The 11,323-nt window shown below is 41.3% G+C and overlaps 1 protein-coding gene across 16 annotated transcripts in view; it reads left to right on the top strand.

Annotated features, from left to right (window-relative positions):
* LOC104129782 (cartilage oligomeric matrix protein) overlaps window positions 1-11,323 on the top strand; it is a 36,384-nt gene that overhangs the window by 4,798 nt on the left and 20,263 nt on the right. For 8 of the 16 annotated variants that reach the window (XM_035898157.1, XM_035898156.1, XM_035898154.1 and 5 more), the window contains 2 exons: window positions 5,256-5,354; window positions 8,756-8,905. The exons of 4 other annotated variants lie outside the window; for them this stretch is intronic. In XM_035898157.1, the coding sequence (XP_035754050.1) occupies window positions 8,869-8,905 (37 nt within the window). In that variant the 5' untranslated portion in view covers window positions 5,256-5,354; window positions 8,756-8,868. Of the gene's footprint in view, window positions 1-5,255; window positions 5,355-6,822; window positions 8,906-9,028; window positions 10,959-11,323 lie in introns of those variants that run through there. 4 more of the 16 variants (XM_035898147.1, XM_035898153.1, XM_035898165.1 and 1 more) reach the window with 4 other exon arrangements.

Genomic DNA, 11,323 nt, shown 5'->3' with positions numbered 1-11,323 from the left:
GGAACTTCTGGCTTTCTGCAGGGTTTTGGTCGCAGAAGTACTATGTGAAGTGATCTACTGCTCTTTAACTGCCCACAGAAGTTAAAGATTGCTAGCAAAAAGGCATAGTTTCTAAAATCCAATAAAAAAACGCTGGAATTGATTGATATATTCGAGAAGATATTTGAGAGTATCTGTTACCTATTAAATCTGTCTTTGGTGGGAGTTCTGGAAGGAGCAGGCTTGTTAAAAATACTCGGTTTCTAAAGGGGCATCAATGTTTCTTTAAATGGGACTTCTTCAAAACAGATGTTATTGTGTCTGAGCTTAAAAACAAATTTTGAAGCTCTTGATTGACTACAAAGAGTGTACATGTTGCTTTGTTTTAATTTCTGGCAGTTATCCTAGGCAGATGGAGAAGCAGCGAGGTTATTTCGGTGTAATGCAAAATCCAGTACTTCACAAAGGTTTTTGATGTGTGTTTGAATCTTGTGGACTGGTGTTCCTCTCTCTGTTTTAGTGGGGAAAATAGAAGAGTGGTGAATTTTCAGGTTATCCCTGGTGTCTCATTTAAATTTATAAATACTTTTATGTTTTTATATATGTAGTTTTAGCAACAGGACTTCTAATGTGGTAACAGCTTGCTTTCTTCTCAAAACATTGCTGCTTTTGGGGAAGGTGAAGTGCACAGGGTTAAATATGAGGTTGTTTTTGTAAAGGGTATCTTAAGAGAACAAATAATTTGAAAAAAAGTATCTTTTGAGTCCCACCCTGTCTTTTTCTTTGCTTTTTGTTTAAGCGAATTACGTACTTGCATTCTCTACATATAAGGTAAAGCCTTCCAAGTAAATCCTTCCTCCTGCTGTGAGAAGTCTGTTAATTTGGCACTTGTCTTAAAAACGAAATAATGTGAGCAATCCAATAATTAGGTGTGTTGCCCTTTGGGTTTTGCCGGGGGGGTATCTAACCACACATGTAGGAATGTGTGTTCAGGCACTGTCTACACGACTTATATGAGAAGTTCAGATTCCTGGTGGACTAATCACCTGCATCCAAGATGGTCCTTGTCCTGAAATATGAACCATTTAATTATCTGGTCTCCAGCTCTCAAGATTAATCCTCTGTTTTTTTTAATGGACATCTCAGTTCCTTTTGATGTGAAGCGCAGAATTCACCAGCTAGGCCTTATCGTTTCATGGCAAATGTTAAAGGTGCAGAAAACAGCAAGTGTATGAATTTTCATACTGTTGTAGCAGCTATAGGTAGGACTAGTAATATTAACAATTGCTTTTCCTTTATTTCTTGCCTGAAAAAAAAAACCTTCAACAGATCTAGAATTGAGGGAGACCAAGTATATTAGGTGTTGCAGTAGTTTTGCCATCATGGAAGCCCTACCATTAGAAACCCTGTATTTTTGATGTCTGGGGGTGAGTACAGGGCCTGAAGAGGTTGGGTGCCTGGACCAGACTGGTTTCAGGATGGAGAAGCTTACTTGAAGTGGAAAGAATGTTTTCTTTGCAGAATGCTGTGGATTTGAGGAGGAACCAAGCCAGTACTGAACACAGGTCATGAATGGTTACAGTGTAGCTTTGTAATGCCTTCCCAGAAGTGATGAGTTCCTTGGAAATGTACCCAGGACACTGGTGGAATTTCATCAAACAGCATATGAAAAGATCAAGAGGACAGTGGGGTCCCAGATTTTAATAGTACTCCTGAGAGTGAACGTTTCAGTTGATTATACCACCTGCTTCCTAAACACAGTGGGCTGTGTGCTATAATAGGGTGAATTTGCCCCTACTTGCTTGAAAGGAGGTTTCCCACTATCAGATTGATGTTAGGGAGTGTTTCGTGTAGTTCCTTTGCTAAAGCTTATTGGTTTTCCCTTTCTCAGTATGGTTTCATAGCCTGCTTCTCAGCTGCTAAGCCAGGGCAGAGGTGGAGCAATTCTCTCACCCCAATGTGGTGGTGCTGGTTGCTGAGACTTCCTCAGACTGGACGATTCAAGACCCGCTGACCTGCCTTGGGAGCAGCAGCACCTGATCCAATCTGCCTTCTACCAGGTTTTTAAGAGCACTTCCAAATTAACTGCCCAGCTAGCTTTTGCTTCTGGCTTTTCCATGTGCTGTGTGAGGAGGCAGAGTTCCCACCGTGGAAGGCAGCCAGTGTGACAGCGAGTAAATAAATGGAAAGGTGCTGGAAAGATAGAGAGATAAAGAGTCCTTCCATGCTGTTCCCTCCAGTGTCACACAGACCAGCAATTATCAAGTGGTTCCATTTGAGATTCACATTCCAGAAGCTGCTACAGGTGCTGTAATGAAAGTGGAGTCTGCTTGAATTCCTGGACCCTGAGCAAAGCCCATGGCAACACTACGAACCCATCATGGAGTCTGGAAACTGTGAACTGGGGCTGTTTTTACTAAAAAGGTAGTTACTGGATTTGTTTTATGATCAAACAGAAGTTTTTAAATGGCTTCTCAATACAGATCCAGAAATCCATGAGCCTTATGTCATATGGAGGAAGCCCAGAACACAGAAATTTTTTTATGTGTTGTTAGCAAGTGTTCTTAAGAAAATGAAAAGTTGTTGAACTAGATCCTAGGGCCTTTATTTCAGCTATAGTATGAAGATAGAGCAAAGGTGCTATAGGAAGCTTTCTGGCAAGTAAGTGGTGTTCCAATCTCAGACAAGACACTAACATATTAGGCCACCTTCCTTGGAAGACGATGAGTGTATGACTTTGCTGGAAGAGATGATTGCAAAAAGGTTATGAAGAAGGTCTGGAGAGCAATAATTCTAAGTAGTGCTTTAGTAATGATGTCATTTAAACAAAAAAGTAATGTGAAACATTGGGCAATGAACTCCTTTGGATCAAGAGCAACACAGGGCCACTAGCCAAGGTGCAGAAGAACTTCTACAGCAGGAGAAGTTGCACAGTGTAATCAAGAGCTTGTGGAAAGTCCAAAGCATGCAAGGTCATGATGGAAAAGCCATATTAGAATAATCCTGAGGAGTGGCAGGATAAATAACTCAGTATTTTCTACGAGCATGAGGGCTCATTAGGAAATGGAGGGGAGGAAGGTGTTGTGATTATAGTCAAATACTCACTCATGATCAGGCCATGTATCTTGAAGTCAGAAGCCAAATCCTGGGTTAGCTGTAGCCCTGGAAGAGCCTGAAGGATTGCTGTGATCCCAGACTGATCCTGAACTGTTCTCTTAGGGCTCAAACCAAATCCAGTTATAACCTGCATCCACCTCCTTTACTGAGGAAGCAGAAAGGCTGAAACAAAACAAGGGATATTATTCTTGTGGACTCTACTAGCAATTATGTCTAGTTTTAAATAAATTCCCAGTGGATTCAGCTATGAATAGATGAAGGCCTGCTCAGCTTTGTAGCAGGCTGCACATGCCTTGCTCCTTTTTTCCTTTTTATACCATTTGTTCCATATTCCGCTAGAGGCCACCACAAACCTCATCTTAAAAAAACCCCATCTAAAAAAAAAAAAAAAAAAGAAAAGGAGGGGGCACCTGCAGTACTAAATGGCAAAAGCTCCTGTTTTATAGAGAGATTAAGAAGTGGAACTTGGATCTCCCTAGAAACAACTTCTCCTCCTGCTGTGTTAGGAGTAACTCCCAGATGTGACTTGAAGCCAGCAAATGATCTCAGGCTGTGAGATCAGATTTTGCTGAGTATACAGGGTTAGGCATGTTCATTACTCTTTCCAGAAGATCTTCTGTCCAAACCATGCATTGATACTTGATTTCCTTGGGAAATATTGGCCTTCACAGTAGCCTTTACAGCATTTGTGTATAGAGACTGAAATTTTCAACATCGTCCTGCCTTGCCAGTAGAAAGTTGCTTTTGTCATTGCTGTTTATTCACCTGAGGCGTGGGGTTCCTGGAATTGTGTGCGCTTTCCTGGAAGAAGTGTTGAAGGGTGTAATGGTTTGTGCAGAAAGCATTCAAAGACTGAAAAGATGTCAAGGAGAGACAAGGCAGCTGGAGTTTAGGGAGAGCTCTCGGATTCCACTCTCATGATAGGTATTTCTCTGGCCGTCATTGTCTCGGGAACTCAATGTCGCTTACACCCAAAGTGTTTTGGCTTGAATAAAGGTTAATGGAAGAAACTGACTGCTGTGCTAGCCAAAAGCAATTGGCCTTTACTGAAGGAAGCGTTGCAAAAATACAGAGGATCAAACTTCTAGTTTCCATGTGGTATTAAAATTAGAGTAACTCTGTGATCATCACAATTAGGCTAAATATGTGTCCTTGCAACCTTTGGATGAGAAGAGCAGTTTAGATGAAGCAAGGGCTTACTCTGAATCTTTACACAGACTGTGATACTGAAAAATATTGTGCAAAATATTAGATTTGCTTTTGTGGCTGTTTTTCAGCTTTGGGTGAGGTCAGGAGAAGGAATTGCCAGAAATCTCCAGAGCCAGTTCATTCCTGTGAGATTTCTGGTCTGATATTTGCTTGAAAACTCAAGAGGTTTGGATTAGTCTCCAGACTCCATCTTTCTGGAGAGCTTCCCACCACTTGTGAGCCTGTGTACATGCCATTTTTCCACTTCTTTAGGGGTGAAAAAGAAAACAACCCATAGTCTGGATGATGCTGAATTTTCCTCTGAGTTTATAAATGACGTACAAAGAAGCACAATTTTCGGATAAACCCAGTAATCTGTAATGTCTCAGAGCTTATAAAAATAAAATGTGCATGTGCAAAGGGATGTATGATAGGATGAGCTGTCAGTATGTGCACCAGGAAAAGCATGCGTTTGGTAGCCAGTGGCTTCTTTGTTTCCACAATCCATGTTGTTGGTGAAACAAGCAGTTTCACAAATTAAACTGTTTACTTTAAGGCTAATAGGCCTCTTGAATGGATTCTTTTGACTTGCACCTGATAGTAACGTTCTAGTAGGCTGGCCGAGGTAGCACATACATTCCCTCAGCTTTGCGAAGGCTGCAACTCGAATAACATTTTTGTGTCGTACCTGTGTGCTTTCAGGCCCGAGTGGGGCGACACCTCTGCATGAGAATAGCTGAATATTTAACGTTGTTATCTAACCAAATGTGAATGAGGGCTCAGCTGCCTGGCTCCGTGCTATTATTTCTGTTTGAAAATTCATCTTCATAGTGTATGAGATCTCTCTTTTGAGAGAGACAAAGTGCTCCTGCTTCTGAGGACGATACCTGTCCTTCCCCACCCCCAGAGCGTGGGCCCTGTGAACATCTGTGTCTATTCATTCCTACGACAGCCGTAATTATCTTTGACAGAAAGCCTATGGAACGCCTCAGGCAAACACTGGAAGGGGGACAGCAGTGTGGAGAATGTACTGCCTTGTGATATAATGGGCCCTGTCTAGAAGATACCAGGTTTGTCATTCTCTGCTCATCCTTGAGGAGCTGGCATCCTTTTGTGGTCAAGATTTTGGGAACAATTAATGAAGGCATAAAAGACAATTTCCAGGAAAAAAAATTCATTTTTGTTTGCTCGAAATCTAACAGAAGTTATTAATCAGTTGAAGCGGGGTATAAGTAAAAAAGATTGAGACAATGTTCTGCTCTACCACCATCGTAAGAGGAAGAATGACTTTTGTGGAATACGAAGGCTCTGCTATAATAATAAACCCATTTGCTTTTTTCATATTCAAGATTCTCATTTTACAGATGGGTAATGAGACCATTTTAGAGAACAGCCTTGACAATCTGCTGGTGTTTCCTATATCCCTCTATTCTTTGTGCCCTCCATGAATCTCCTAGTCATCCTGATTCCATGACAATTAAAGAAAGCACCCACACTTGAAGAATTTTCATTGTAATTCATAACGGCTTTTTCCCCCATTTCTCTTGTGTAAGAAAAAGTCGTATTTCTGCAGGCAAGTGTTAAACTACTCATATCTAAACTGAACTTAAGTGCATAGCATCTTCCTGAGACGAGACAGAGTATTCCATTTAGTGATCAACTTCTTTTCCCCTTTCTCTGTCCCATCCAGTATTTTGAAGAGTTGAGTTTGGAGAAAGCAATGGTCAGGCTTCTGACCTCCTGCTTTCAGCATCCTCATAGCCAGTGAAGGTGTGAGATGGGATTAAGACAATGCGATCTCCCCTTTCTTCCTCTTCATACAAGAGAACTCTTAATTTTCAACACTGAAACAGTTTGTCTCTTGCAACAGCTGACTGCAAATTGCATTTTTACAGAGTACCTCAACAGTGGTCTTTTCATCACTGGTGTCCTGAAAAGACCTGATTGCTTGGTGCTGGTTTTGCTTATTTCGGCTTTTAAATCACGCTAGATATCTTCCTTCTGGTTTTTGGGGTGTGGAGGGTTTCTTTCAATGTAAGCAGTAGAGCTAATTGCTATAGAGAGGTTATGTGAAAAAGATCAAATGGGAAGAAAAAAAATGGCCCCCGTTGTAGCCAATAGAGGAAATGTCAAGAGAACTATCATTAATCTTGAGTCAACACTTATTAAAAAGCTACGGCTTTTTGCTGCATGTATCCAAGAGACCTGAACAGGTTTGCTTAATATAACTTCTGGCATGGAAAATTTCTTGATGTTCCCTTGAGATGCCCGCAGAAAGGGCAGCTTTGTGGTCTGTCTGAACACAGTTATTAGAACTACTGGTCCGGCTTGTTGGGAAAGGTAACTTACCACTTCATACTTCTGAGGCAGAATAAACTGTGAAGTTCAAATTTTCTCTGTGGGTCTTTGGGATGTGACCATAGAAAGCACCGTTCTGTCTCCTGTGGATGGATGCTAACCATTCCTTGGCGCTCTCTATAAAAAAGCAAGGTTTTCTGTGGAGTCTCAAGCCAAATGTTTCCCTTTTTTTCTGCTGTTCTGCACTCTGTTATGTACTTGGCTGTGCTCTCTGTCCCAAAGGTGTCTATGTTCTGGTGGTATTAGGTATGAATAGATTGTCAAGTTCCTTGGGATCTTCCTTGCTGAAAGGAATGATGGAAACTTGATCTTTTTTTGAAGCTGCATGGCAAAAGGCTAATGGCATGTGCCAACTTGTGGCTAGAAGGCAGTAATTTGAGGACAGCAAATACTCATCTATGTAATACCTGTATATATGATACAGAAATAGTATTATTCATGCACAGTACGTGCATTTATGTATAGCTACCGAACTAATCTCGTGTAGACAGCTCCAGCAACATATCAGAGTAGACTTCCAGGGTCCCTCAGGTTCAGGATTCTGCCTGTGAAGGGGTCAATGCCAGATGTTTCTTTTGAGTTAATAAGTCTTGGTCCACGATCAAAACCAAGTCAGTGCTCCCTAAGAGAGGTCCCCAGACTATTAAAAAGTGTACGTGCTGTCTGCCCATCTACACGTGTGATCTCAGAGCACTGAGCACTTCCAGTCCCTTCTGTAATGAGACAATTCCTGTTTACACTCCTGCTGAAGACCCCTGGATTACACAATAAGAGCGTTTGACCACAGGGATGAATTATATACATCATTTGGGGGAAAAGAAAAACCAGTCTGCTTAGAAGAGATTTTGTTTTTAAGGTTTGCCATCCCTAAGAGTTTTGGGAAGTGACTTAGTGCATACTGAGCAGTGAGTGAAAGCAATCAGTAAAACTGTGTTATTGTCATTATGACTCTGGGAGGTGTCTTTTAGTAGCAAAAACCAAAAAGGGAGACCATGGCCAAAGCAGTTTTACTGAAAAAACCTGAATACTCTAAGCATTTATGATACTCCCAACAATAATTCCCAGCAAGACATGATGGCTTAACCATCACATCAGTTTGCATCTCTCTTGGTCAAAACAGCCTTCAGTCTTTTCCTTTTTTCCAGTGCAATTCAGTTAATTATTCCCAGTTCCCTCAACAAGTCTGAGCTCCCACTGGCTCCTGGAGCAATAGTAGCTCATTGTTGCAAATGAGCTTAATCCAATATTAGAAGTCTTTATTGTCCCTAATAGAAAATGGCATGAATAGTAAAGGAAAAAATGTGAGATGTTTCCTGTAAGGTTTTAACAACTCTCCTGGGTGTATGATTACAACATATGCTGGGGAATAGTTTTGAGCAGGGTGGCGGTGGGGAGAAGGAGCTCTGGCAGCGTTTTACACCCCCATCTGTAAGCCTCATTACAGCGAGCAGCTTGAGAGGAAGGGAAGGATGGGAGACAGCTCTTCTTGATCTGAACATGCCACTGCTTTTCAGCCCCTTGGGCTTCTGATTTGTCATAGTTTGTCTTTGGGGGGCTTAAATGAGAGGTAAAGCAAAACTGAATGAGGGCCAATACGGAATTTGTGGGCCCTTCGATTGGCCTCCTGTCATCAGTGTTGGAAAAAGCGTTTTAGTTCCAGGTGTCTTAGTTCTCTTCAGACAGGATTATGTTGACACAACGTCTCAGGCATTTTGGAAGGGGTAGGATTATCAGTGTGGGACCCAGGAGTGCAGAACATGTCAGTGCTGCGACCTTTCTAGAGACAACAAATTAGATTATCAAAACTCAGCAAGCCACTGGGAAGTTCTGGACTGTATTTTAAATAAGGACAACGTTCAGGGTGATCTTGTAGCCCTGTCTTTGGATAGACCTATATTGTGGCTTTGTCACCAGTCCTGTCACTGGCCCCATCTCTTGCTGGTAGGGTAGACTCCCTGGATGGAGCTACTGGTAACCAAGTAATCTAGTAGTAGTAGTAGTCGTCTAGGTTGACCTCATTCATGCTTCCTGCTGCTCCCCAAGTATGACATCTGTGATGAAACTGAACTGTGGTGTTCTTACTGTGCACTCAGACGCTTTTTATTTGTTGCAGGGCTACAGTTGTTTGACGTTTTCTTCTCTTGTAAAAGTACAGCTTTTCCTCCTGCTGCTCCCCAGAGTTCCGACATCATCGTGTGTGATTCTCTCAGCCAGTGTGGGCAGAATATGTCACTTCCAGGAGGACCAGCCACTTACAGTGGTGGTAAGGCTGCCCAGACAATATGTAGTATCATTTATTTTAGATGAATGTGCATGTGCTTTTTTTTTTTTTTTTTTTTTAGTGTCTTTCCCTGCCAATGTTTGTGAATGAAGATTCCCCTTCTTCAGAGAAGAAAGATAGTTCAGTTATTACAGCGCTGGCATAAGCTTTGGGCTTCCAGGTTCAATTTACTTGCATGGTGTGACCTAGTGCAAGCTGCTTACCTTCTGAATTATTCAGTTCCATGTCTGTAGAGTAGGATTCTTTCTTCCTCAGAAGAGTAATGTGGCAATAAAAAGTCAGGCCATTTAGCTCTCTCATGGTTGCTACAGATTGGTTATCTTGTTGGGAGTCTTGTTAGAGCGATCAAGAAACAACCTCGTGGGACAGGAGCTGCTTCTGACTCTTTACTGATAGCTTCCTAGGTCAGGTCCAGAGGTGCAGGGAATCTGTCCTGATGACACACTTAGAAATTTTCAGACTAGCACCTTTCTTTTCCCCTACCCCAACATTCACTGAATTTAAAAAAAAAAAAAAAAAAAAGAAAAACAAGGCAATAAAGGCGGCAATTTCTTGATATGTGTTTGATGGCTTACAAATGTCTCCTACTTTTTAAAGATGCATTTGTTGTGTTGGCTATTCAACAGCAAAAATATTGGAAAACCCCTACTCAGGTCGTACTGGTTCTGGTTACTATTTTTGGTTGGGGGTTAGGAGATGAGGATACAACAAAGAGTTTGAATGTGTTCTCAGCTCATCAGTCTCTTTTTTTTGTGGGATTTCTCCCTCAGACTTTGGAAAGCATCTCTGTGCCTTTTTTCAGAAACCATTTTGCAGCTATTTTTATACATGAACGTTATGGTGTTTGTGTTTTGTAGCATTCTAATACACTAAGAAAATGTTTGGGGTAAAAAACGATGTTCCCTTGAAAGTCAGCCTTTCACGTGCAGAAAGTAGAAAAGTCATCAAATTTCTAATAGTGTTGGAGGAGTAAGCGGGAAAGTTGACCCTTCTGGAACTCTGATCTTACTTCGAGGCCCCACTTTCTGTGGTGCAAGGCAGGAGCTTCCTCCCAGGGGACATCCCTGTCACAGTGTGCCAATTGCTGTGATACTGTGGTTGTGGCCCAGCATGATGTCATTCTGCCTATTGCCACAGCGAGTCGTGTGCCTTTTTTTTAGCTCATGTAAATGGCTTTACTGACATTAGTCAAATTCCGTTGGTAGGGTAGAAAACTACAAGAAGAATGAACTATAAAGTCAGCGTAGCGCACAATGGAGCCATGTCCATTTATTGTATTTTGCAGGCTTGATTCTCTGTCATTGCAGTTTGCCATTGATTACATGAAAAAAAAATAGAAGTGCTTACAGAAGTTCTTCAGTGACATTCAGTGCCTTGCTTTCCTGAGGAATTAAACGTTATAGACATAAACCAGACTGCAGCAAGCTGTAACTCTTCAAACATGTAACAAACCACAACTTACAATGGATTATTCCATCTTGCAATGAATGAGGCATATAGGGAGGGGATGGGGATGTTCTTACCTGTTGACTGATGGATTTTGTGTATCTTTGCCTCACTTTAGGTGTTTATGTCAAATAATGAACCTGTCTTCCATAAAGCATTGGTGCTATTTACATTATTTAGTTAATACCTAGACTTTGTTACCTCAGGACTGGAAATAGCTCTAAGTACAGATCATTTAGGAATCCTGTTTGTTGAGATTGTGTTTTAGCAACGGATGAAATAAGTATTTGTACATAATCAAGCTGTAAAATCATGTTTTGCAGACTTCTGAAAGTAGGTTTTTGTTTTGTCTGGAAGCACATAGTAGAAAGGTAGGACAAGGCTGAAGATTCTGCTGGCAGCTGGGCCTCAAACGTCAGTGTCCAGTCCTTTTCAGAGTGCGTATCTTTGGAATTTGCAAATGTTAGACAATAGCATTCAAAGTAAGTACAAGATGAAAAAAACCTGTGCTGTGAAATTCTGATGTGTTGGGTTTCTTACAGATCTACTCATGAGTGAAATAGAAATGAGTGTTGCATAAATGGATCGGGTTGGTTCACTTCCAGTTGTAACCTGGCAGTTCACCACAATAGCTAATGTGTCTTCTGAGTCATAGCTCGTTTATGTATTGTGACAATTAACAAAAGTCATGACGGATTAAGACTTAGTTGAGACTTCAAGACTTCTGTTTCTGTTAGAACTGACTGACTGTCAACAGTCTGCAATGACTACGATCATTTTTCATCTCCACCTTGCTATGTTGCTTGTATAAAACTTGGAAGCTGCATACATTACCAGGTTCTTTTATAAAACAATAGATTGGAAATGCAAGTTTTCAGATACATAGTGCTGCTTCAACAGAGGGACTAATCTGCTGTCTGAGTCCATGGTGAATAAGGAAAGAAGCAATGGGCT

This window comes from Egretta garzetta, unplaced genomic scaffold, assembly GCF_000687185.1.
Source record: "Egretta garzetta isolate BGI_Z169 unplaced genomic scaffold, ASM68718v1 scaffold567, whole genome shotgun sequence".
Lineage (NCBI taxonomy): Eukaryota > Metazoa > Chordata > Aves > Pelecaniformes > Ardeidae > Egretta > Egretta garzetta.
This window is presented reverse-complemented; position numbering and strand designations above follow the sequence as displayed.